Here is a 26262-nt window from a genome sequence, read left to right as displayed (position 1 = left end):
TGCACTCATCAGAACCTTTTGCAACAACATCGATGTAAGGGGAAGCAACAAGGTAATATTGTATGAGAGGGGAGTGCTGATTAGTTGAGAAGTGGACTCTGTGGGGAAGTTACCGTGAAGCATGCATCACTTGACAACCAATTAACACACTCTTCTCATACAGTATTAATTTGTTGCTTCCCCTTACATTGGTATTCATGAAAACTATCCTGATGAAAGTAAGACAAAAAGATTTGACAAAACAGCAATACTCAAATTCTGTACTATCACACAAAATTGATGTATATTTTCACGATCTTATCAAATGGACAAAACCCTGGCAGATGATGCATAAATGTGAAGTTGCTCACTTTAGCAGGAAGAATAAGAAAACCTAGATGGAAATGGCTGTAGAGGATTCACGGTGTTCCAGTGCATGAGTCTCAAAAAAATTTGTATCCAAGAACCGCAAGTAATTATTAAGACTGATAAAGCACTGTCTTTTATTACAAGATGAATTGAACATGAAAGTAAGGATGTTGCTTCAGTTATAGAGTATTGGTGAGATTGCATCTCGAATATTGTGTTCAGTTTTGGTGTCCTTATTAAAGGGAGAATGTAAATGCATTAGAGGTACTTGAACAGAAGTTCGCTAGATTGATACCTGGAATGAGCAGTTAGCCTTATGAGGAAAGGCTAGACAGACTGGTTTGTGTCCACTGGAGTCTAGAAGAGTGAGGGGGATCTGATTGCAGTATCCTGAACGTTATTGACCAGGTGGACATGGAAAAGGATGTTTCTGCTTGTAGGTGAGTCCAGAACTGGGAGGCAATATTTTAAAAATAGGAGTTGGCCTGGTTAGGATAGAGATGAGGATATGTTTTTCTGAGGTTTGTGTGATTTAGGAACCCTCTGCCTCAGAATTTGTGGTCATTAACTTTTTTTTAAGGCAGAGGTAGTTAGATTCTTGTTGGACAAGAAAATCAAAGGTTATCTGAGGTACATGGAAATGCAGGACTAGAAACACAAACAGATCAGCCTTGATTTTATCAAATGGCAGTGTAGGCTTGAGAGACCGAATGGTCTACTTCTCCAATTTTATATGTTCATATGGCCAAATTGTATAGAAATGTATGGAATCTGAATATGGTGGAGGTGCAGTTGATTGCACCAGTAGAATTTCCAGTATTGGTCTTCACTTTATTCTGTTTCACTGTGTCCTGAAGCAGCTCTTTTTCTTTCTGTTCAAAGGCAACCTCCGCCACAGATAGGACAAAGAGGCAGGTCTCAAATCCATCCTAGCTGGAACATTGATCAAATCCCAAGCTGTTTGCACCAATATGATGTACACAGGCCATGAGCGAACCAGCCCTATGCACTTGACATGCAAGTTTTGACCAGAGCCATGAATAGTGATGGTAGAGGCTTCAGTTTTCTTTCCATCACTTGGCTGACCAGAAATATCTCCCATTTTTACTATCTGTCATTTGCGTTTTTGGGAAAGATTTACAAATGGATACCCAACCTGTTTAGATGTATAAGGGACACAGCTCGGCCATCAAGTCTTGGAGTTGGACTTGAATCAAAAGCTTCTGGTTCAGAGGCAGGAATGGTACCCACTGTAACACAAAACCTCTCCAACAGCGCGCTCAGTCATATATGGAAGTTGTTCAGATACTAGCTTTGTTAAAGTTTTATTCACGTTTATTGAGAAGTGTGTAATCTGTATAGGTAATATGTTTTTTTTAATAACTTAGACGAGAATTTTAAATTTGTGGCATGGGGAAGTAGAATTCAATATATTTGGTGAAGACCAAGGAAATGGGTGAGTGGGACTTGATGCCATGTAAGATATGCAGAGCTTTGGATAAGAAGGTTTACAGAGGGCAGAGTCTCAATAGGTTTCCATGGGGGTGAAAATTGTGTGTTAAATAAAGCTATGTAATTTGATCTGTAGTTGAAATGTAAAATTTCTTGTCTGCATGTTTGCATTCCAGTGGATTTACTTTCTCTTGACTGCTGATTCAAGTGATTTATTTAATATGTTACTTATAGCAGCCCTACCCTTTCTTTCATTACTAAATTAGAAGCAAGTGAGATCAGCAGGCCACACTGATGGCATGCTTTCTGTGTCATTCCCTTTTTGTAATAAATGTAAAAGTACAACTAAGTGTTCTAATCCACAGATTGCCTAAAAGAAAAGTTGGGGTTGCTAGATTGTCTCCATCAAATCAGTTTTCACCGAACGCAGCCAGTTGCTGACTCCATTTGCACTTGTCACTTTTCTACATTTTGTTAATGATGCTAATGTGGAAAATAGTTATTGAGAGTCCTCTGTTTTGTTTTTCAGGTTGCATGCAGACTCTTTGACCAAGTCCACCTCGTCAGAAACTGACTGCAATGACAATGTACCTTCTCACAAACCCCCAGCACCTCCAGCAACTAAACAGGCTGTGAATGGCTTCTTTTCACAACAAAGTTTTTATGATTCTCCCCCACCCAGAGCTACATCTACGTCTACAGATTCAAGTCTTTACAACCTGCCAAGAAGTTTTTCCCAAGACATAATTGCTGGAACTTGCCCTCCATCGGTTGCTGACACTGAAGGAGATTTATATGTATTTAATACACCCTCACGGATATCTGGTATAGAAAATCAAATGAGACAGATGTCTGTCTGTTATGACATTCCTCCCACGCCAGGAGGTACTTATCAGATTCCACGACCTTCCGGAGAGGGGACCCTAAGTCAAAGTTGCTCAAAGTTGGAACCTATACCAGATGTTCCTCCTCCTCGCCCACCAAAACCTTCTCTATCTCATGACCGTTCCCCCGTGGACACCTATTGTGTACCACGCTCGTCCTCAGAGGCTGATACTAATTACAGCATTCCTACATCAGGCAAAACTCTTCGAAGCAATACCATTGGCACTGTGGAAGGCCATTGGCTAAGAAAAGGTCAGTTCAGTGGCTTGAGTAAGTAACCATACTTTCTCTGATCTCTCTCGTTTAACCACTGAGTCATAAAGACCACGGAGGCTCCGGGTTCAATTGCTAGGCAGTGTTGAGATATCTGATCACTTCTGTGATTGTATTAAAACTGTTACAGTTGGTCTCGCTGCTCCTAGAATAATGAGGGGAAAAGTAAAGCAGTTTTTTGTTCCAATTTGCTGTGCAGTGTCCCCGCTCCTGCAGTGTGTGTGTGTGTGTGTGTGTGTGTGTGTGTGTGTGTGTGTGTGTGTGTGTGTGTGTGTGTGTCAAGTGAGGACAGGAATATGGTTCTCTCCATGGTTGAATAATTTAACAACATTTGCTGCTGAGGCTCGTGAATCGAGTAGGAGCCTGTGAAATTTTCTCGAATCAATAGCTTTTAAATGAGGAGTGGTGGGGAAATATGTTTGAGAAAACAACATTTTTCATAAATGTGGAGTTGTCCCCCTAAAGGACAAGCCATGAAACCAAAAAAGCGAATTCACATTGGCAAGCCCATACTTGTCCGGAAATTTGACTCTGAAATAATATTTAGTAACATTGAAACGATGCACCTTTTTCATCATAAGCCTATTTTCATAGTCCATGTATAATTTTTGTAAAGGCTAGAAAGGAGAGGAATTTGCTTTCATTGTTGATGTGTACTCTGCTGTACAAAATAAATTGATGGTCACCAAGCCTGTTTCAAAAATGCCAAGGGCTATCATGACATTACTTCAAACACGTAGATTTTTATTTGAGTTTCTGAAGAGAGATCTGAAGTCATTGAGTCTAGCACGTGTCTGAGCTTGTCAATTAGCAACTTCAGCTCAAGTTGTCCAGGGCCTATTATGCTCCCAGCACAAGTGTCGATTCTGTGAAACAGGGAACCATGTGATGGTTGTCTCAATTGTATCACATAATATTCCTGTTGTGCAGTTCTAGAATTCTAATGAATGGGATAGAGCCCCAGGCAACTGTGCTTATGTACGGTTGTTTGCTTTCTTCAGTTTTGTTTGGTTTCTGATTGTCTTTTACTAGCAACATCCTCATTACCCTGCTTAAAGTTTCAGATACTTCTGCCACCTATATTCTGCAGCCAGGTGTGTGCCCATGTACAGCCATTAATTGCTATTAAATAAGAATAATGGGAAGTACTTACAATGCAAAATATTCTCTTACCCCAGCATTTTGTTTTAACTTCATTATTTGTATGTAACAATTTACTTAAAAAGCTGTTAATATCTTGGTGCACATTTAAAGGAAAGTTTTTCAGGTTGGACAGGGGCTTTGATTTGTGTTTGGGTGACAACTGCTCGAGGTTTAGTTGCCGAGTGTGGGTGTTGACTCCGTAAGGATTGACAGCCCTTTCATTCATTTGTGTTATGTTATTGCCTTAAAAATGATTGAATTCAATAAGAAAGCTGCAATAGTCAGATTATATGCCAGCTTTTCCCCTTTCAAGCTTTTTATCTTCCTGTTCCCATTTATGAAATTGTTAAATTCAACCTAAACTGGGTAAGGTTTTCAATTTGCATTGGTTACAGGTTGGAATAATGATTTAAAATTATTATGCACGTATATAGGAACTGGAGTAGACTGTTCAGTCTGTCAAACCTGCCCCACCATTCAATTAGATCATGGTTGATCAACCATGCTAATGCTATTTTCTTGCACTACCTCCATGTCCCTTGATATATTCACTATTGATCTCTTTCTTAAATGTGCTCAATAATTGAGCTTCAACAACCTTCTGGGTAGAGAATTCATAAGACTCTCCACCCTCCAAGTGAAGAAATTCCTTCTCCCCTCAATCTTAAATGACTTGTCCCTTATCCTTGAGATTATGTCCCTAGTTTTAGACTCACCAGCTGGGGGAAACAGCCTATCTACATTTACCCTGTCATACCTTGTAAGAATTTTGTACATTTCAATGAAGTCAGCTCTCATTCTTCGAAACTCTAGGGCTTTCAGTCGCAGTCTCCTCAATCTCTCCCCACAAAACAATCCCGCCATCCCAGGGATTAATCTGATGAATCTCCATTGCATTTCCTCTGTGGCAAGTATATCCCTCCAAAGATAAAGGGACCAAAACTGTACACAGTGCTCCAGATGAGGCCTCACCAAGGCTCTATAGAACTGCAGCAAGACATTTGTACTCAACTCCCCTTGCAACAAAGACCAACATACCATTTACCGCCTCAATTGCTTTGTTGCACCTGCATGCTAACTTTTAGTGTCTCATGAACAAGGACATCCAGGCGTTATTACATTGCAATAATTAAAGTATATATATATCAGCCTTGGGAAATGTGGCATCAGTTAATTTTACTGTCAGGAAAGGTATTCTGATTAGCTCATACCATGCAATGCCCTCCAGCTAAAAGTATACAGCATTCTGCTGCTGCTGCTGTAACCAGAGAGTAGGAAGCATGCATAACTAGACTCTTCTGTCTGAGGCACTGTTACTCCTCCTTTGGAGAACTTGGCACATGATTAGTTTCTGCTATAAGCTGGATTTACACATGCAGTGACTGTATCCATGCGCTGACTCACTCATTGCTCTCCAATCTTTTGAACATTTTCACTTCATAAATAGAACATTGCTGTCATTTCTATTTTATTTCAGATCAGTATTGGAGCGAGTTTTCTGTTTTGGAAGGTCTGGTTGAATGCAGTAAAGAATGAAATTAAAAGGAAGTGCAGGCTGCAGTAAAACCTTGACATTAAGTAACTTCTGTGCAATTAATTTTATTACATATTTGTAATAAATCCATTTCTTTATAGCTATAAAGCTGTTCTTTTCAGTTACTGTGAAATTACAGCACATCACCCTATATCGGTATAAAAGATTACCTTAGACATCAACCAATTATAGAGAAACAAATGCTTTTAAGCATACAGTACCGTCAAACTTCAAAGTCTTAAAGATCTATGCAATTGTGATGGACAGAACTGTTGTACTATTAGTAAGTGATCTTGACTGCCATTTTGAGAGGGAATCAACACCAAAAGCTATTGTAATTTAAACCATTGGTTTCATTTCAGTTTTCAACAAATTAGATATTTTTGAACATTGAATGTAATACGTTCTGCTGTTCGTGTCCTACTTTCTTCCCATTTTGATTTTGGTAACCTCAGTCTTGAAACTCTTTCTTTTACAGACTGTGGTCCTCAAGATAGCTACGATATTCCAAGAACATTTTCAAATTCAGTCGATCTTGGGGAAGGGTTTAGTAGTTACCTAGTAAGTGTGTTTTACTTATTTTAATACAAGTCATCACAAGGCTGCATTTATTTAGAATGAGTTCTTAACCCTTCAGGTTTCAAAATGTAACAACGTACTTTTTCAGTGTACATTGTAAGGCATAATGGGGTAGAATTAAAATAACCAAAATAATCAAATCATATGTCCTGGAATAGTCATTATCAAATACAGTATTTGCAGAAGAGATATTTATTGAGTAATTCCAGAAAAAACTGTGTAACCATGGCTCATTTGGAGCACTTTCGCCTCTGGTCCACAATGTTCTGAGCCCATTCCAGGGCTTGAGCACAAAAATCTACACTTAGTCCAGTGGAGTACTCGAGTGTTTGTGGTACATTTGGCCATTTAACTCCTGTAATCAAGTCAGAGTTGCAAATTAATTCCCAAAGGAAAGTTGAGAGCGTAGATACAGCACAGGCTTGTCCAATGCATTGCCTGCAAGCCCTCCCCCCCTCCAGGTTTCTTACTCATTCTCACCTCCACATACTAAGGCACAAACACACCTACTCTCCCAGTGAGTGTGTGTGAGTGATTAAGCATCAAGAGATTTGGAGTGAGCCAGACAAACAGTCTTTGTACCTTCTCCTTCCCACCCTGCCGAGTGAAAAGGTTGGACAGCCTGGATATAGCAGAATGGAAGTACAGTCTAAATGTCCATGATGTCTCATGGCTGCATAATGTATTATTTAAGATTACAACTTGCTGACACTTTCCTGCAGCACCTCCCACACCGTGACCACCACCACCTTAAAGGACAAGGGCAACAGGTGTATGCGATACCTCCATTTTCAAACTCCACTAAGTCATGTGCTGCCCTTGTATATGTCAGCATTCCTCCAACCTCCCTGTGTCAAAATCCTAAATCTCCCTACCTAACAGTATTGTAAGGACACCTTCCATGTGGATTTTAGTAACTCAAGGCGGCCCACCATTAGGCCCACCATCTAGGGATTGGTATTAAATGTTGCCCAACAAGGATTACCCACATCTCAAGAATGAATTTATAAAGAAGGATCGGGGAGCGGAGGCCTTTTAAATGGCCTGTAACCCCATGGCAATTTTTCTCGTAGTAAGAAGTCTCAACACCAGGTTAAAGCCCCACAGGTTTATTTGGTAACAAACGCTACTAGCTTTTGGAGCGCTGCTTCTTTGTCAGGTGAGTGGGGAGTTCTGATACCAAATAAACCTGTTGGACTTTAACCTGGTGTTGTGAGACTTCTTATTGTGCTTAACCAAGTCCAACGCTGGCATTTCCACATCAATTTTTCTCCCTCCAAGCTCATTACCAGGGCAGGCTATCCCCAGTATTTCAGTTAGTACTTGAAGATTGCTATAGTACTGAACTATACAGGTCTGAATAGGATGAGATTTTAATTCCTTCAAAACCCACCCACTTAATGAGTTAAAATATAACCTTTAGTATCCTTGATGTCATTGAGACATCTGAAAGTACTTTGCAGCCAATGAAAAGCTTCTGAAGAGTAATCTTGTTATAATTTTGGCAAACGTAACAACCAAGTTTCATATTGCAAGGTCTTACACAAACAGCAATAGAACAAATGGCCAGTTGATCTGTTTTTGGAAGCTGGTTGAGGACTCCTCTTTGAATAGTACAGTGGGACCTTATTGATTTCATATCTCTGACAATGCAGAACTTCTTAAGTACCATTGAAAGCCAGTCTGGCATATGTGCTCAAACCTGTAATGAGGTTTGAACCCAGGACCTTCTGATTCTGAGGTGAGAATGCTGCCATTTGGCAAGCTGATATTAGGAGGAATGCTGTTCTTTTTTTTTTGAAAGAGTAAATTGAGCAATTTGAATGAGTTTTTTTAAATTGCAACTTTTTTCCCTTCAATTTTAAGCAAAGGAAGGATATGCTGCCACTGTCAAGTTTGTGTAATGAAGAAGCTGACCAGAACTATGTGCCCATGGATGCCAACTCTCCACCACGCCTGCAGTCAATCAGCCACACTGAACCAATCCAGGACACGAATTATGTAGCTATGACACCTGGTCCTTTTGATTTCCCTGGACTGGGAATGCAGGTACCACCTCCAGCACACATGGGTTTCAGAGTAAGCCCAAAAACACCTCCCAGGAGGCCAGTACCGACTGCTGATTGTCAGCCACCGCCAGTGGACAGGAACCTTAAACCCGACAGGAAAGGTAAGTGTAGATTTGTACTGCCTTTCACATGTTTCAGTTTATTCTTGTTTATTGCGGTTTAATCTTGTGTTAAAAATATTAAGGTGATGTATCAATTTAATATTTTGTGATTCACTGAAAACATGAGTAAGTAGAAATATTTTATTTGAACATTCAGGGTAAAATAATTTTGAAATGTTTGCTGTTAATTTGGAAGAATGTGATGTATCTATGATTTCCATTTGAAGTGCTGGATTTTAAAATGGAAGCGTTCACCGCACAATTTGGCGAAAAAGAAGGAAAATTTGCACAGAAGCTGCTTGCTGGCTGCAAAACCAATTAGATTATTGACAATTTTTTAAAATATTTATGGCATCTACAACTATTTAAAAAAAAGTTAGAAGAGAGCTGAGTTTTGCATATTAATTTTAATTAATTTTACATAGTGTAATAAAATTGAAAAATATGCTTGAAGAACTCTTCCAGATTCAAAAAGAGTTACTACATTAATAACTATATCCTTTTCCAGTACCACGGCTCGTGAGAAAGGCCTGGTCTAGTTGGTGTGGAAAATAATGGTGTTACAAGGTCATCTGCAGTCTTAAATGCTTTTGGTTTGTTAGCATTAAATTGCTTTCAACTGTGAAGCAGACTTTCTCTACACCATACACAGATGTATGTTGAATGGATTTTTATCCTTCTGTCAGAGCCATGCTGCTTTTCAAAGTTTATGTTCCAAGTTTGTGCAATTATCCAGTGAAACCTAACACGAGTTTCATGTTAGTTAGATCAGACAATTCACAGTTTTGGTTGAAAATATCTTTTAATTGACATTATTACAAGAAACCACTTGAATCATTCCTTTTCAGTTAGTAAATTAGTTATTTTGATTCGATCTACTGCTGTTTTAGAAGTGGTGAAATGCTAAAGTGTTTTGATTTGTATTTGGAATGTTCTTGTATCTGCTGTCTGTTTTTATAAATTTGATGCGCTCTTGTACCTGGGCCTTGCTGCAAAAATGCTTTTATTGTTCAGCTATTTCTGGTGGAGGTTGCTATAGCTGAGTTTATACTCAAACATCACATTGCATTTGCTTCTAAGATTTTGGGTTAATTTTAACATCACCTGCATTTTAAGTAATGTATAAAAAATATTTTTAACGTTTCATTAGGAAGTGGATCGAAGTTTCTTGCGTCACTGTTGTCACTAGGCACGTTTAGCTTCTTGGTGCCGGTAATTGTGGGGACAGGGCAGAAAACCACATTATTTCTTGCGTGAAAGCTTGGCATCTCGCATTGCTCCCAGCTCCAAATGCTCTTTGAGCACTGCCCAAGTTTGGAAAAACAGAACCTATAATTGTTTTGTGGGGTGGTTTACACAATCAAGTAGACCATAGCAGAAATGTGATTTATTATCTTTCATGAAGATCCTAGTGACAATATATGCATGTTAAACTTTGAAGAATATTATCTGAATAATCTGCTTACAATACTTTTTTTCCCACCCCCACCCACTTTCCTTTCTTTGTCCTCTGCTTCTGTGCAATCAATGCTCCTTATCTCGCAACATCCAAGCTATTCGGATTGTGAGACTGATCTGGTACTGGTGATTACAGAATGTAGGTGGTACATCACCATCACCCTTTGAAGGATGCTGTACCCTTATAAGAGTACGGTATTCCAACCCAGTAGCTTCACTTTAGATTGAAACCAAGCTTGTAAATTGAAAGCAAGTTTGCCTTTACTGTCAGTGTTTGAATTACAGCTGTAGTGGCAGAATGCAATCTTTTTATGCAATAGTGTTAGGGCGGTAGTTTCAAATGTCAGATAACTTCTCAGACAGTGTTATAAGACAAAAATTCCAAGTAGAATGATTCTTGAATTTTGCTTGGAACATATATTGAAAGGTGGTTTGTGACCATATTTGACGTTGAGAAATGCCTGGTCCATAACAGTGATTTGAGGGTTCCACAAGGATTGAAAGATGCTGAAGATTTGTTATTTTACATTGTTATTAAATCTGACGCTTGTGTGGGGGGTTGGGAAGGTTCATGAGTACAGTTCATTTCAGAGCAATCACATTTTCTCAGGATTATATAAATTCTGTGAGGTTTGTTAAAACTGAGAAATTTTCCTTTCCACATTGACCTTATTCCCTTCAAATTTAGCTAAAGTCTATGCGGATGATTGAGAGAAAACAGCAACCTCAGATGTATTGGTATTGCTTAAGATATTGCCAGCTAGTCAGTGCAAGACCTAGATTTCCTAGGTAATGATTGTTCCCTAATAGGGACCAGGCTATGTCAAATACACAATTTAGTTTACAATTCCTACTGTGTAATATGGCTGCTTTAAAAATATATATACATACTAATTTCTAATGGCATTTTTCTACGGGGATGAGTTGTATCAATTAGGTGTGTATGTGTTGTGGTTAGCAAAGATGTGTATTTGTGCTGATCTTTGCCTCCTGAAATGCAGTTGCTAAGTGGAATCAATAGCACTTACAGGCAAACTTCCCCGTAACACTGCAGGTTCAGATTGCCATGTTTCATTTTTAACTGCAGAGGAGATGTTTTTATTGTAGAGATATGAAAGCATTGTTGGGGAAATGTAATAGATTTCTTTTCCATTTTAAAGTAGGTTTTCGACCATAGAGAATTCATCCTGACATGATACTATGTGAACAACTATTTTCAGGAAGTTTTGTAGGTTGATTTGTTCCTGCTTTTAATAAGGAGGCGAGCTTTTGAGTTTTGCTTTTTTTTTTGTTCGTATTTGTCAGAGAAAGATGATATACTTTGATTACAGCCCCCGTGAATTCTGTGAAGCTTTTAGATGTTAGTGTTATGCTGTGAAAATCTGGTTTGTGTAGAGCTAGGAAATTAAACATTTCCATTTGGGATACTCAGTGGATTCAGCCATTCTCTGGTCAAGTCCTTTGCTTGGGCCAATGCAGTGGAAAACTCTTTCCACTGTCACAACAATGCACTTAATCTCAAACTCAAAAGAGTGCTCTCAGTTGCACAGATATTTTTTAAGAACATAAGAACATAAGAACATAAGAAATAGGAGCAGGAGTAGGCCATCTAGCCCTTCGAGCCTGCCCCGCCATTCAATAAGATCATGGCTGATCTGTCGTGGCTCAGTTCCACTTTCCCGCCCTCTCCCCATAACCCTCAATCCCTTCTCTTATCAAAAACCCATCAACCCGCTTCTTAAAAATATTTAGCGAGGCAGCCTCCACCACTTCAACGGGCAGAGAATTCCAGAGATTCACCACCCTTTGAGTGAAGAAGTTCCTCCTCAACTCCGTTCTAAACCGCCTCCCCTTTATCTTGAGGCTGTGCCCCCTAGTCCTACTGTCTTTTTTGAGCGGGAAGAGTCTCTCCACCTCTATCCTATCCATCTCATTCATCATCTTATACGTCTCAATGAGATCTCCCCTCATTCTTCTAAACTCTAACGAGTACAAGCCTAGTTTATTCAGCCTCTCCTCATAGCTCAATCCCCTCAACTCCGGTATCAGCCTAGTAAACCTCCTCTGCACTCCCTCCAGGGCCAAAATATCCTTGCGCAGGTGCGGCGCCCAAAACTGCACACAGTGCTCCAACTGCGGCCTCACCAATGCCCTATATTTCCATATTCACACTAACCATTTGATCATTTTCTCATTCTGTACCAATCAGTTGCCAGTTCTGTTCAGGAGACCCACTGGGAAAATATGTGAGACTCACCAAACATGTTTCACATAGATCCCCACAACCAATGGAGAGCAAAGACTTTCCTGCCTCATTCCGAGCTGGATTCTTGCCAAGCCGAGATAAAATGAATGTGTCAATCACTACCGATGCTACTGACTTTAATTAGAGGAAACAAAAAAGAATATACAGCCCTCTGAGAAAGGCAATAAATTCATGATGATGTGCAGTGGGATCAAGGTTACTGTGTGATTTATCTCCTACCGACTCTGCAAATTTCTGAGAGTGGCCACGTTATTGGACAAAGTGGCCAGCTTTTTACTTTTGGGGAAGAAACATCAATGAGAAGATGGTCCTGAACCGATCGTTCACACCAGCTAAAACTGCATTAGTGAGACTCTTGGTAACAGAATGAGTGAGGAGGTGATAAAATCCAAAATGCTTGGAGCAAGAGGGCTTTTAAAGGATTTGAAAAGAATTGGCAGCAAATATACATACTCTGAGTTGTTGACTGAGACACAGATGATAAAACATTTAATGAAAAATTATCACTGGGAATTACCTCTGGGCTTTTTCTCAGTACACCATTGTAGCTTAACAGAGGTTGAACAGCAGTCCGAACTATGCGTGTAAACAGGGTGTCCACCATAATTATGGTGGTGTAGCTGGAGAATCCCTGAGAAAATGTCTAACAAATATAAATCTTCTCATTTACCACACTTCAACAAAATTGCATCATTATCATTAGGTTCCTGTGCCTGTCCCTGCCATCCATCCTCAACTTAGAAGTCCCAAAGCAATCCCAAGAAATATAGGGGAGATCAAAAAAAAGTACTTCTTTACTGCATGGGCCTTGCTAGTAATAAGGCAGAAGCACGACCACCAAACCATTTGGGCTGGAAGAAATTGCTAGTGGCAACATCCTCTTGTAGTTAAATGACATTTGGTTCCAAGTTAATTGATGTGTAATAAACATGGGGAGTCTGTAAGTTTCTAAATCATGGGGAAGCACTTTTGCTTTCCTGCAGTAAGATTGCAGCCATTCCACTTGCATAATGCGGAAATTAGTGAGAGGTATGAAGTACTTTCATTTTGCATTTCTGCAGAATAATCTTAATTCGCTTTCCTTATAGCAAGACAAGAGTGAATAATTGGCTCCATAAATACTGCATTCAATGTTTACAGTCCTGATCCAGATTAATTTCAGTACCTTGGAGTACTTACTCTGATTAGTTTTGTACAAAACTTGCATATTAATGCACACACATTTCGGCAGCAATTTTTGAAGTATCGTAGAACGATGTAATAGCAAGTCAGTATCCAAAGTATCCTGAAATTGGCCAGAATGACTGCTGTCACAATAACTTGTCAACCTTGTAAGTTTAGAATTGACTTTGACAAAGAAATTAACTGGCTGTTAACTTGATGCACGTTGGGATGCATGCTGACATGGACATCAGTTCAGTTATAGCGTAAAACTTTTCCTTCATTATACTGAAAGTTGTAAGAATTATGCACATTGTGCATGCTAATGCATGTGCAAAATGTGTAAATTGTGTTTTTAATCAATTTGTAGAGTAGACCAACAGCATTAATCAAGGATTTGATAAGTTGAGTTAACATCCCTGAAGGAAGTGTAGTCTTGTACTGTAGATCAGTTTACACTGTTGCATTTTCAATTCATTGCAGAGTTGTTTGCTTTCTCGTACGAACGTTTCCAGGTTTCTCGTAAGATATCCATTCCCTTTAGGTATGCAGTCCCATAAATATCTGATGCTTCGCCTAAATGGCTAATGTTGATGTCATTCAGAATGGCTAGCGCCAACATCCTCTTTGGCCTTGGAGAACATCATAGCCAAACCTAACCCTATTCAGAGTCGAAACAGAAAACTCAGGTGGTAAGACAGTATCTGTTTCAAGAGAGAAACATTTCAATTCGCTGATCTTTTGTCAGAACTGGAAAGAGTTGGAAATGTAACAGGATTTAGGCAAGTACAGAGTCAAGCAAAGGGGAACAAAAGTGAAGGCCTCTGATAGGCATGAAGACAGGTGTGATTAAATGACAGTGATACAAGGCACAAGGGGGTTGATAAAGAAACTGCAGCTGGGTCCAGGAGAATTGTAAATGATGAGAGCAGGATCTTCTTCAATAGCCAATGTATAAAAATAGGGCAGTGGCATTATCTGAAATTGTTGAACTCAATATTGAACCGGGAAGGCTGCAAAGTGTCTGATTCATAGATGAGGTGCAGTCCCTCCAGTTTATGTTGAGCTTCTTTGGAACAGTGCAGGAGGTCAAGATGAGAGGTCAGAGTGGAGCAGAGTATTAAAATGATAGGTACCTGGAAGCTTAGGTCACACTTTTAGACTGAGTGGAGGTGTTGTGCAAAGTGGTCACCCACCCAGTGTGTGTTGATCTCTACAATATAGAGGATTGTGAACAATGAATAAAGTATACAAAGTTGAAAAGGTACAAGTGATTGAAGAGTGGACCAGAATGTTGTGGCAGTCCCTTCAGAATGCTAGAAAAAGAAGGGCAGGGTGATTCTTTATCATCCCCAACAGAACCACCTCTGATCGCTGTACCCACCCAAGATTAGTACAAAAGCAAAGTACTGCAGATGCTGGAAATCTGAAGTGAAATGAAAAAGTGCTGGTCAGGTAGCATCTATGAAGAGAGATAAATACAACCTTCTGGACTGAACATTGGTTTCAACAATTTCAGATTATAATCTTTTTTCTACATAACAAGTGTAGGTGATGATTCTGCCCTTCTCATTTACAAATCCTTCAGACACATCTTTTCTTCCTTTTACTTATCCCGTTACCATCCCTTTTGCCTGGCATCATCATCCCTTTGTTATTTAATCTTCGCTATCAGGAGGAATCTCGGTCCCTTTGGTCTTTCCCTCTTAGCATCAGAGATCCAACCCCTGGCCTTTTATCTCTCTCTTTCCCAATTCCCTGGGTCTCAAATGCTGCTCCATGTGCAAAGGCAATTTATTTGTACTACTTTCAATTTATTACACTGCATTCATTGATCACTACTCAATCTCCTCTACACTGGGGAGACCAAGCTTCAATTCAGTGACTGCTTTGTGGAACACTTCCATTCACTGCACATCAAGCTTCAGGTAGCCTGTCATTATAATTCTCTGCTCCACTCCGACTCTGCTGTCAGTCTCCTACCCTGTTGGAACCTACAGTGAAGCTTGAAGAACAGCATCTCATCTTTGGAAGATACAACCTTCTGGACTGAACATTGGTTTCAACAATTTCTGATTATAATCCTTTTTCTAAATTTCAACTGGTGAAGATTCTGCCCTTCTCATTTACAAATTCTCTGCACACATCTTTTCTTCCTTTGCTTATCCCATCACCATACCCTTTTGCCTGGCACCATCTTTCCTTTGGTCATTTAATCTTCTCTATCAAGAAGAATCTTGGTCAAGTTTGGTCATTCCCTCTTCCCAAACCCTTTCCCTGCCTCTTTACTTCACTAAAATATGTTACATTTCTAACTTTCCCAATTCTGATGAAAGGTCATTGATCTGAAAGGTTAGCTATCTCTCTTCACAGATGGTGCCTGACCAGCACTTCCTGTTTTCACTTCAGATTTCTAGCATCTGCAGTATTTTGCTTTTGTACTAATCCTACCCAGAACTGATAGTTACATTTGCAATTCCACCAAGTGTCCCTGATGACATTTGAGTGCAGAAGTGTTTGCTGGTTTCTACCTCCATCCCCGACCAAGAGGCATCATGGCTGATTGTAACGCATTCCTCCATATTGATATCAGTTAACACAGCTAACTGGCAACCTAATCCAGGTCCTCCCTGTCATGTAGAGCTAGCTTGTTTGCTGGTTAACTCCACTAAGCACTTGGGACACTCAGGCTGCAAAGTTCAAGGAGGGCGAGTCTATTTGCCCTTCCCTATCATCAGAGTGAAGTTTCCATTTCACATAGTACATTACACAGCAGTCCACAATGAAACTAGCTCTTCTTTGTACAACTTGAGGGGAAAACAAATTAGTCTCCCGCCATCCTTGGGCTTGAAGTCATTACTGCTTATGGGAGCCAACTGTTCACACCCCTTGCTAAAGCAAGCAGTGGAGATTTTGTGAGCAAGTAGTTTAATTCTAGTCTAAATGCCAGTGTTAAATGTGGTTTGTTTCCCGTGTAATTTGAAAGATTGAGGTAATGGCTGAAATTGAGGATGTGGCTTTCAGAAGTCTTGATGTCTCCACGAGTTTGATTGCTAAACTAACCAAACAGGAGTCAGTCTGTTTACTGGAAATGACTGATGGAATTGCAGATGGCTGATAACGTTTAAGATTTGCTCGCAGTATAGATTTTTTTTTAAATGCTGCATTCCTGAATTGAAAATGCTGTCCCACCCTAGTTGAGCACCAAGTTGGTGATCATTGACATGTGGCGAAAGGACGAGCTTTGAGAGTTAGAGCCAGGCATGTTGGTCAGATACAGCCGAGTATGTTTACTCAGCATCTCACCATGCATGCCTGGCTGATGACGGTGGCTGTTTGAAATGAAAGATATTCCATTCCTCGGCACAAGCAGAGAACAAAACTCCATAAGATTTTAAGATAAAAATGAATCTGTCTGATGACATTGTCTTTGCAACTGACTTCACTGCATTGCAATCAGGGATGGGCAAAAATTAGTCACCTCTTCCTATAAACTGATTGCTATCTAGCTAGTCCTGCTGTAACATGTGTATGTGTCGGCTAAGAGCAGGATCAGATTAGACTCCACTGCTTTTCTTCCTGTGCACACGATTCTGCAGATGTTTAATGTTCAGAAAATCTACGAAAATGGCTACTTGAAAAAGGCATCTGAGAGTGGGCGAATCTTGTGGAGCTGTTTGAAAGAGGTTTAGGCTGGTGGTTGTGACAGAAGCGTTCAGCTGTTTGTGGGACACTGGGAAGTTCATCTGTACCCTGGGAAGAATTCTGCGTTTACTTTTCAATAATTGCCTGCTTTGACTACACTGCTTCGGATGTGTGCATGATATAGCTACTTATTCCTCTACTTAAAAAATAAATAAATAATGTTTTGAATCTCTAAGCATGAGCATGGTGAAGACTGGCTGATTGGCCAGATTGCTTTTGCTCGGCTGGTTATCACTTGCACCTGCAATTTCAGCACAGCTAACTGGCCACGCTAAGAGCCCAATATTGCACAACCATTTTACAAAGAAAAATTATAACCGAAGAGTCTTCTTTTCTCATCAATTAGGTCAAAGTCCTAAAATATTAAGAGCTAAACCTGTTTTAGAACGAACTGATACTCAAACCATAGGTGACTTTCCTCCAAGACGACACAAGGGTAGGTAATGTTCAGCATGCAATATTAAGATGGCTTGGAACTTTAACTGACTAAACTTTTGGTAATGTCTGTTACTATGCAATTAATCCTCCCATCAATAGATTGCATTCTTGTTCAATTAATCAGTAAACGTTATGTCTCTGTTTGTCATTTTACACTTTTGATATCTTTTATACAATGCTAAATATTTCTGGATAAGTCATGAAATCTGCTGTTTATAATCCATAACCCTCTACACCTGTAAAACATCTGCATTCTAACAGCTCATGTGGCTGCCATTAAACGAAGGTTTTAAACTTTATTATCAGTAAGTGGTTCCATTTTACCTTGACAGCAGAACTTATTGACAATTTCATTACACTCTATTTATATACGGAACAAAAATGAACCATTGTACAGTAATCCACACCATGAATCCGAGCAGAAATAAATTGCAAACTTTGTTTAGAGTGGCCTCTGCTGTCCTGATGAGAGTTTGCAGAAAGGTTCCAACATATTAAAATGTCACAGTGAATATTTTTAAAACCCTGTTAGTTTAGTCTTCTTCTTATTACTAAGCAACTTGCGTTCTGACATGAAGCAAACTGTGTTTATATAATACATAAAAAGCACAAATGAAAGTAGTGTTGTTTCTTGAACAGCCTTCAGCAGTATGCCTTTGAAATCTATTGTCTTCCACAGTTAGGACTGGAAGAATAGAGATCGATTTAGCTGCAACTTTTCTTTTCAATTTTATTAGCACAGGCGGCACAGTGGTTAGCACTGCTGTCTCTCAGTGCCAGGGACCTGGGTTCAATTCCGGCCTTGTACACTATCTGCGTGTTGTCTGCACGTTCTCCTGTGAATTTCCTCTCGGTGCTCTGGTTTCCCCTCTCAGTGCTCTGGTTTCCCCTCTCAGTCCAAAGATGTGCAGGTTAGGTTGATTAGCTATGCTAAATTGCCCCAGGGATGTGTCGGTTAGGGGGAATTAGCAGCGTAAATACATGATGTTACAGGGATAGACCAAGGATTGTTGTTGGAGAGTCAGTGGGGGCTCGATGGGCTCCTTCTGCACTTCATGGATTCTATGAATAAAAATGACTGAGAAATAATTTTAAAATCTTGATGCTTATTTTGAAATGGGTTGGACTTTAACAATGAAATATTTGGTTTGGTGCTGCTTACAAGTTCAACAGATTGTATAATTGGGGCAGTGTGGTGGCATAGTGATTAGCATTGCTGCTTCACAGTGCCAGGGACCTGGGTTCAATTCCTGGCTTGGGTCACTGTCTGTGTGGAGTTGCACATTTTCCCTGTGTCTGCATGGGTTTCCTCCCACAGTAAAGAGATGTGCAGGTTAGGTTGATTGGCCATGCTAAATTCCCCCTAGTGTCAGGGGATTTAGCAGGGTAAATGTGTGGGGTTAAGGGAATAGGGGCTGGGTGGGATTGTGGTTGGTGCAGACTCGATGGGCTGAATGGCCTCCCTCTGTACTGTAGGGATTCTATGAATTCCAGAAAATTGTCTGCACTTTTACGGAATTCAAGCAAATCATACGTTTTAATTGGACTCTGTGCTTGGCCCGTTAAGAAAGATTTTGAATCTATCCTTTTAGAAGGAAGTCTCTTTATTTGGCTGCATGCTTTGAAACTTCAGATGTGGATTGACATGGTTTTTAAACCTTTCAAATGAATGGATGGAAGATCATTGGTCTTGCCTCCTGTAGTTTCTCATGGTGCTGCTGGCCAGTGAAGCTCCCCACCAATATTGTTGTCTTGTAAAATCAGCACCTTGTGTATCAGGCAGGCTATACTTGATGTCAAGGTTGGGCAATCAAATGCTCTCTGTTTCTAATTAGTGCAGCTACATTCTGAAATTTCCTCGCTGATTTACAGCCAGCTTCTGTTTGCCCGAGTTAACATGAGCAGTAATACATTCTGCAGTACGTTTACTGATTTTAAATAGTCTAAGTTTTTGTTGACTTTAGTCTTGCGCAAACAGCGAGTTTTTCGCAGAACAGTTTTCTAAAACTAGCTACATGGTTAAAACACATGGTTTGCATTTCTGAGAACCTGAGATGGATGATTAAATGAATTAACTGTCATGAGTTTTGCCAGATCTTGATCATTTTCTCAGGAGGGTGGGGAAGAGGTAGATTGAGAAACCATATTTCTTGTTTTCCCACACTTCCTGAGAATTGGCCATGATGCCAAATGATTTTCCAGTGGTTACAATTACGAACCATTATAAGTCCAAGTGCCTGAAGCACAGTTGAAGCTTCTTGTGTTTAATGGAGAGTATTTTCAAAGGGCTCAATAATCCCCAATTAATATGTCTGTGATATTAGTTACAAGTTGTATACTTTTCCAATTTTAATTGATGCTCTGAGTTGTAAACATGCCACCAGCATCTTTAATATTTTGTATGCTGTTTGTTAAATGACACCCAGCAATTTTCTACAGTAAGTATATTCATGTGCACTTTTTATACCACAGTTAAACCTGCCCCCTTGGAAATTAAACCTTTACCTGAATTTGAAGAAATGCAAGAATTAGCTCCAGTAAGATCGCCAGTGACCAAAACCTTTACCAGAGAGTAAGTCCTAACAGTCACTTAATATTATCTGTACAGTATTGCATTTTTGTCACATTGCATTTGTTCAACAGGGTTTGGATATATCAATCCTTAAGTATAGCTGATTTTGCATTAATTATGTGTTTTAAATGTTCATGGAAATTTAAAGGTTTGAACTATGTCAAGTCACAAAAAGGCAGTTACCTCAAGTTGGCGTGGAGATTTGAACAAAGTTACTAGAAACTTCTGAGTTTCCCATTTTGACTCTGCTATCAAACTGACACAATACATACACAGGATGGCATGGTAGCTCAGTGGTTAGCACTGCTGTTTCACAGAGCCAGGGACTTGGGTTCGATTCTTGGCTTGGGTCACTGTCAGTTCTCCCCATGTCTGCGTGGGTTTCCTCCGGGTGTTTCAGTTCCCTCCCACATTCTGAAAGACGTGCGGTTAGGTGCATTGACCCAAACAGGCACCAGACCCTGGCGACTAGGGGAATTTCACAGCAACTTCATTGCAGTGTTAATATAAGCCTTCCTTGTGACTAATAAATAAACTTTAACTTTTAACCTGAATCTTGTATCCTCTCCTACCACTACTCCTCTCTGTGACAACCTGAGCTCTGAATCCTGACTTGTGTTTCCTCGGTTTCTCACCTCTTTAACACAAAATTCCCGTTCTGTTGACGTTCCAGGTTACCTGTTCTTCAGGTCTAGGATCCCAAAATGATTTGAATCTAATTCCCACTTTCTATAGGCTCACATTGTTTGCCAAATGACCTCAATCTTTCATTCTCAACAGTTATATTTTATACTTGCTTTGTCTTTCCTTCATTACCATCCTATTCTGGAGCACAGATTCACGCTGGCAAGAGAATTAAAATTATATGTGTTAAGCTTATTTAATGAACTGAGGGCTGAATTTTCCCCATGACAGGTTTCGTGGTGGGCAGGACAAAAAATTTAGAGAGGCGTCAAAAATCGGAAACCCGAAAGTGTTGAATTTTCTCTTCACCAAGAGTCCAGGGAGTGGCCAGTTTGCGATTGTGAAGAAATGGTGTGAGAAAAGTACCAATATTTCATAGACAATGGTGGATGGTGGGTTGCATTTCCCATTAATCCAGGCAGGAATCCCATTTGCATTCCTTACCAGGTCATGAATGCTCATTAAAAATGCCATTCACCGGAATCTCTCAGCCTTCCTAATCTAGCGCCACATTAGTAGAAAATAAGAGCAGACTGAAACATGTTTGGAAATAAGGGCCACTCATTTCGCTCATGAATTCAAGATGAGTGTGACATTTAAAGCCTGCCTGCAGAAGTGCAGCTCCGGGTTCTTGCCAAGGCCAGGGAGACGCTACACCGGCAGTGTGGGGGTGTAGATTTGCTGTCCTTATTGGCTTCCTCCAGTGCCCAAGAGGGTGTTGTCTGGATGCCCAGGCAGGACAGCAAACCAGACAAGAATGAGCTTTGTGACCAGAGAAATGAGTCTGGGTGGGGGAGGGAACAATGGACAACAATGGGGCTGGAGGAGTTGGGAAAACAACGGCAGAGGCAGATGGGAGACCATAGGTGGTGAAGCTAGAACCTAACATTAAAGACTGAAACACAGACACAGTAAGGAGTGGAATGGGAACAGAATTAAATGAGTTGGAATGGATGCATGCAGATTGTAAAAGAGGGTGGGGAGTGTGGCATAAGTGATTAAGGCTTGCACAGAGATTCAGGGATGTAAGGGAAGAGAGAGGCTTACACATGAGGGCCAGGTTGTGGGGGAGGAACACTGTTGTCAGCAGTCAAGAAGGAATGGGAGAATTAAGAGAAAGATGATCAAAATTGCTGCTCTGGGACCAAGTATGATGTGGAGATGCCGGCATTGGACTAGGGTAAACATAGTAAGAAATCTGACAACACCAGGTTTAAGTCCAACCAATTTATTTAATAGTAAATTCACAAGCTTTGGGGGTTTGCCCTTCGTCAGTTGGACTTAAACCTGGTGTTGCCAGACTTCTTACTGGGGCCAAGTAATCAGGGTGCAAGAGGGAAATTGTTCCTGGGACTTCGCACCCTGACCATCAGGTTTGCTAGATTGAATTCAGTTCAAGGGTTTTCCAGGCAATGCTGTAGGGCTATGTATGGCATGTCTGTTGTAATTCCACTTCAGGGAGGGGCAAGGCCTATGTGCTCAACTGGAATGAGACATCATTTGGTGTGTAGGCCATGATCTTGCTGTCATCGGCTAAGGTCTTGTCTGTCTTCGTATTGGACCATAGTTGGGATGCTAAGAGTTGGGGGAGGCACCTGTGGCTTGTAAAGGGGGAGTGATAATACAGAGGGGCTATTCGAGACTTTCCTGGATTTCTTCTGTGACAGTTCACACAAACTCAATATTAGGGAGGGTCAAGGTCCACAGTGGGCATGGTGACATTGAAGGTATGGATTCAGATGGGAAGGATGGTATATTGACCACTATAACTAGGATCCAGGATTAGTGAGGGGTGATGTTGTAGAATAATGGGAGAGCCCTACCTGCAGCCATAGGGTTCCAGGAAAATTGGAGGAATAATAACACTCATTGAGGAATGATCGAAGCTGGTCTAATAAAATCTGAGTGCCATCATCTTGACAAATTGAAATAAAGGCACACTAACAAATCCCAAGCGAAAAAGTACCTGGAGGGGAGAATTCCAAGTCAGTATATCGGAGGATCCCAAGGCTTCTCTCGGGAGCCCATTTTGTGGGGCGGTCTCAGCCTGTTTGCACTCAAAACATTGAAATGGAATCAGAGATAGGAGAAAAGTGAAGGATCCCCTCGAGAAATTTACATTGGAACTGTGTTGCCTTTTAAGTGCTTTAAAGAGACTGCAGGAGTCACTAGCTTCACAGTGTAGTCACTCAATTTGAGCTTCAACAGAGAGGAATGTGAGAATGGAAATGAGGTCAAGTATCTGGGAAGCACTGCTGCTGCAGACATGCTAGATCAATCTCTAAGATTCTTCATCCAGTTGGCATGGATCACAGACCAAATGGAATCCAGTCTTTGCTGAAGTGCTAGTTAAGGTTAATTGGCATAAAATATAAGATGTTTTGATAAGGTTATATATTTTATAGTGTGTCCAGAGAGGTCCAAGAGTGAATCCTTGATTTGAATTCTGTGGAATATATGTGATACAGCACTTTAAGAGTGTTTGATGTGCAGGTTAGGTTGATTGGCAATGTAAATTGATCTTTAGTGTCAGGGGAATTAGCAGGGTAAATATGTGGGGTTACGGGGATAGGACTTGAGTGGGCTTGTTGGTGCAAGCTCGATGGGTTGAATGGCCTCCTTCTGCACTGTAGGGACGCTATGATTTTCAGGTCTGCACCCTGTTCTGTGGAAAGAAAAATGTGCATTGCTATAATAACACAACAAACACCAAAACGTATTTGTTGCATTTGTCCCTCTTTTCCCAGCTTGGGATGTCTCCCTCTTGTTCTAGGCAAGCTTGGACTGGATGAAGATATGTTGATGGAATGTGATGGAGAGTTGGGAAGCATGCATACCTTGTGTGTGTGCTGAGCCCTCCCCAGTAAAGATGGAGTTTGTGCAGCATGATAGATGAAATGCTGGTGATTGGAGATGTGTCCCTGCTAATATTGTGTGAGATTGCTGAGCAGTGTAACCCTTGGAGTGCATGATGCCATAATGAGAATGTGAGATTGGAATGAGGAGAAGGGTGACTTACCTTGGCGAAACAGATGAAATCAATCATTGTCTTCCTGCACTGAATTGTGTTTTTGAGGACGGTTACACAATGAGCTCACCACCCTCTCAAAAGGTGTACCAGGCCGATGAGGCTGTTAGACCTCCTGGAGCCACCCCTGGCGTAGAGGGTATCCTAGCGTTATCACACATCATTTATGAGAGCCCCCACGGAGTCATTGCAAAATCTTGGAGCAACGTTTTTCTTTGCCACAGCCATTGCCATACCTCTTCTTCTGAAAGCTGAGTTAGACAGAATGAGTTTGATGTTTAAGTATGGCACCAGGTGACAGCGAGGGCGAACGAATCAGTTCTCGAACCGTCACGTGATTTAGAGATAAAATCACGCGTAATTAATGAGTGAACAAGTGTGAAATCAGATAATTTCCCACCACGCTGCCCAGCAGGACATGTCATGGAACCCACTCACCACTGCACTTAATTTCAAAAATGGGAAATTCCACTCATTTGTTTTTATTTATTTAACATGTAACCTTGTGTAATCAAATTTATATTTTACTGAAGGCTTTATAATTGTATGCTGTGACTTGAGATACTGTGTTTTTTTTTGCAAGGGGGTACACTGTATCTATTACCTAGAAGTACTGATATTAAAAACTTAACCCCACTAAATTATTAACTGGCCCCTCGATCGAATTCTGTGAAATATACATAGCACAATGTTGTAGGAGTGTTTGATTTACTGGCCCACACCCTGATCTGTAGAAAGAAAAACTTGCACTGCTGTAATAACAAAACAAACGCCAGAATCTATTTGTGGCACTTGGCTTGTGTACCAGCTGAAAGAATGTAATCCTTGCAAGCCAGAGCTTGTTTGTAGCATCTTGTGGTTACTTTTACAGCATATTGCACAGAAATACATCAGACTCTTGACTGGAAAAAGCCTAGTTCTGAAATGTTTAATTGCCTATACTGAATGCCTGCATCTTTCAGATTTAAAATATACTCTCCAGTCTATACATTATTAGTTAAATAGAGATTATCAGTGTGATAAATCCCTATATGTTCATTTTTTTTGCAGGAATGTTTCTATTTTAGGATCACGTATATGTTGTAATTTCAGCCTGTATTGCTTGAAAATTGTGCATAAAATATTAATTGGTTGCTTTATACATTAACTTTTTCTCCATGAAGGTTAACTAACTTTGGATGTGGCCACAATGTTTGATTCCACCAAATTTGGGTGATATAGGTGTTAGCTTGGATTTTTTAAAAAAATTAAAAATTCATTCATAAAAGTACATCAGTGCATTCCCAATTCCATCCCTGATAAATGTGTGTTTTTTCAGTCTCCCTAACTTAGCTATGTAACACCTACTGATTAACTTGGCTATTGAAAGTAGACCTGTAGCACAATCTACTTTTCATTTGTTTCCAAACTTTGGGTTGGTGAGGATGCAAATAGTGGGCTAACTAGAGCTAACTATGACTGAAAGATAAACTAGTTGTATGGGTATAATTATAAATCCTTAGAAATCTTTGGATCAGTTTTGATACGAATTGGAGGGAGAGCTTGTCACTGTTGAAGTCATATTGAGCAGACAAGAAGAGGGTTGTAGTTGTTAGAAGTCAATTATTTCAGTCCCAGGACACAGGAGTTTCTTAAAGCAATATCCTAGACCCAACCATACTCAGGTGCTTTTATCAATTACCTTCCTATCATCCTAAGGTCAGAAGTGGAGATGTTCACTGCACCATTTGCAACTCCTGGATATAAAAGTAATCCATATGCACAAGCAGCAAGACCTGAACAGCATTCAGGCTTCAGCTGTTAAATGGCAAATAACATTTGTGTAACGGTGCCAGGCAATGACAGTCTGTAACAAGAGAGATTCTTACCATCTCCCCATGACATTGAATGGCATTACAATCACTGAATCCCTCACTATTAACATCCTTGATCTTACCAGTGACCAGAAGTTTAGCTATGCCTTTTTAAAAACATTTTCATTCAGGGGATGTAGGCATCATTGGCAGGGTCAGCATTTGTTGCCCCTGAGAAGTTGGTGGTGAGCTGCCGCCTTGAATCATGTGTTGTAGGAACACCCATAGTGCTGTCAGGAAGGAAGTTCCAGGATTTTGACATAGTGACAGTGAAGGAGCTGCATGAGAGTTCCAAAGCAGACTGGTGTGTGTATGCACAATATTTATATGGCAGGTCCAGTTCATTTTCTGGTGCATGGTGTCTTCCCACTTCCCCCCAACTCCAACTCCCCAGGATGTTGATAATTGATCTGTAACCATATAAATACTGCGCTACAAGAACAGCTCAGAGGATGGGAATTCTGCAGCACATAATTCATCACCTGACTCCCCAAAGTCTGTCCACCATCTACAAAGCACAAGTCAGGAGTGTAATGGAATACTCTCCATTTGCCTGAATGAATATAGCTCCAACAACAGTCAAGAAACTCAACACCATCCAGTACAAAGCAACTCGATTGATTGGTACCCCATCCACCACCTAAAGTATTCACTCCTACCACCTATGCATGTTGACAAGTGTTTGCCATCTACAATATGCGCTGCAGCAACTC

General features: G+C 40.4%; 1 protein-coding gene across 5 annotated transcripts in view; it reads left to right on the top strand.

The window, feature by feature from the left end:
• gab1 (GRB2-associated binding protein 1) overlaps positions 1-26262 on the top strand; it is a 198203-nt gene that overhangs the window by 164444 nt on the left and 7497 nt on the right. For 3 of the 5 annotated variants that reach the window (XM_080193938.1, XM_080193946.1, XM_080193973.1), the window contains 5 exons: positions 2330-2937; positions 6114-6196; positions 8081-8384; positions 17321-17410; positions 19885-19984. In XM_080193938.1, coding sequence (XP_080050064.1) covers positions 2330-2937; positions 6114-6196; positions 8081-8384; positions 17321-17410; positions 19885-19984 — 1185 coding nt within the window. The remainder of the gene's footprint in view (positions 1-2329; positions 2938-6113; positions 6197-8080; positions 8385-17320; positions 17411-19884; positions 19985-26262) is intronic. The other 2 variants (XM_080193956.1, XM_080193964.1) reach the window with 1 other exon arrangement.

Source organism: Carcharhinus amblyrhynchos, chromosome 1, assembly GCF_965287045.1.
Source record: "Carcharhinus amblyrhynchos chromosome 1, sCarAmb.v2.hapA, whole genome shotgun sequence".
NCBI classification, from domain to species: Eukaryota; Metazoa; Chordata; class Chondrichthyes; order Carcharhiniformes; family Carcharhinidae; genus Carcharhinus; species Carcharhinus amblyrhynchos.
The sequence above is the reverse complement of the archived record's forward strand: the minus strand, read 5'-3'. Positions and strand labels throughout refer to the sequence as shown.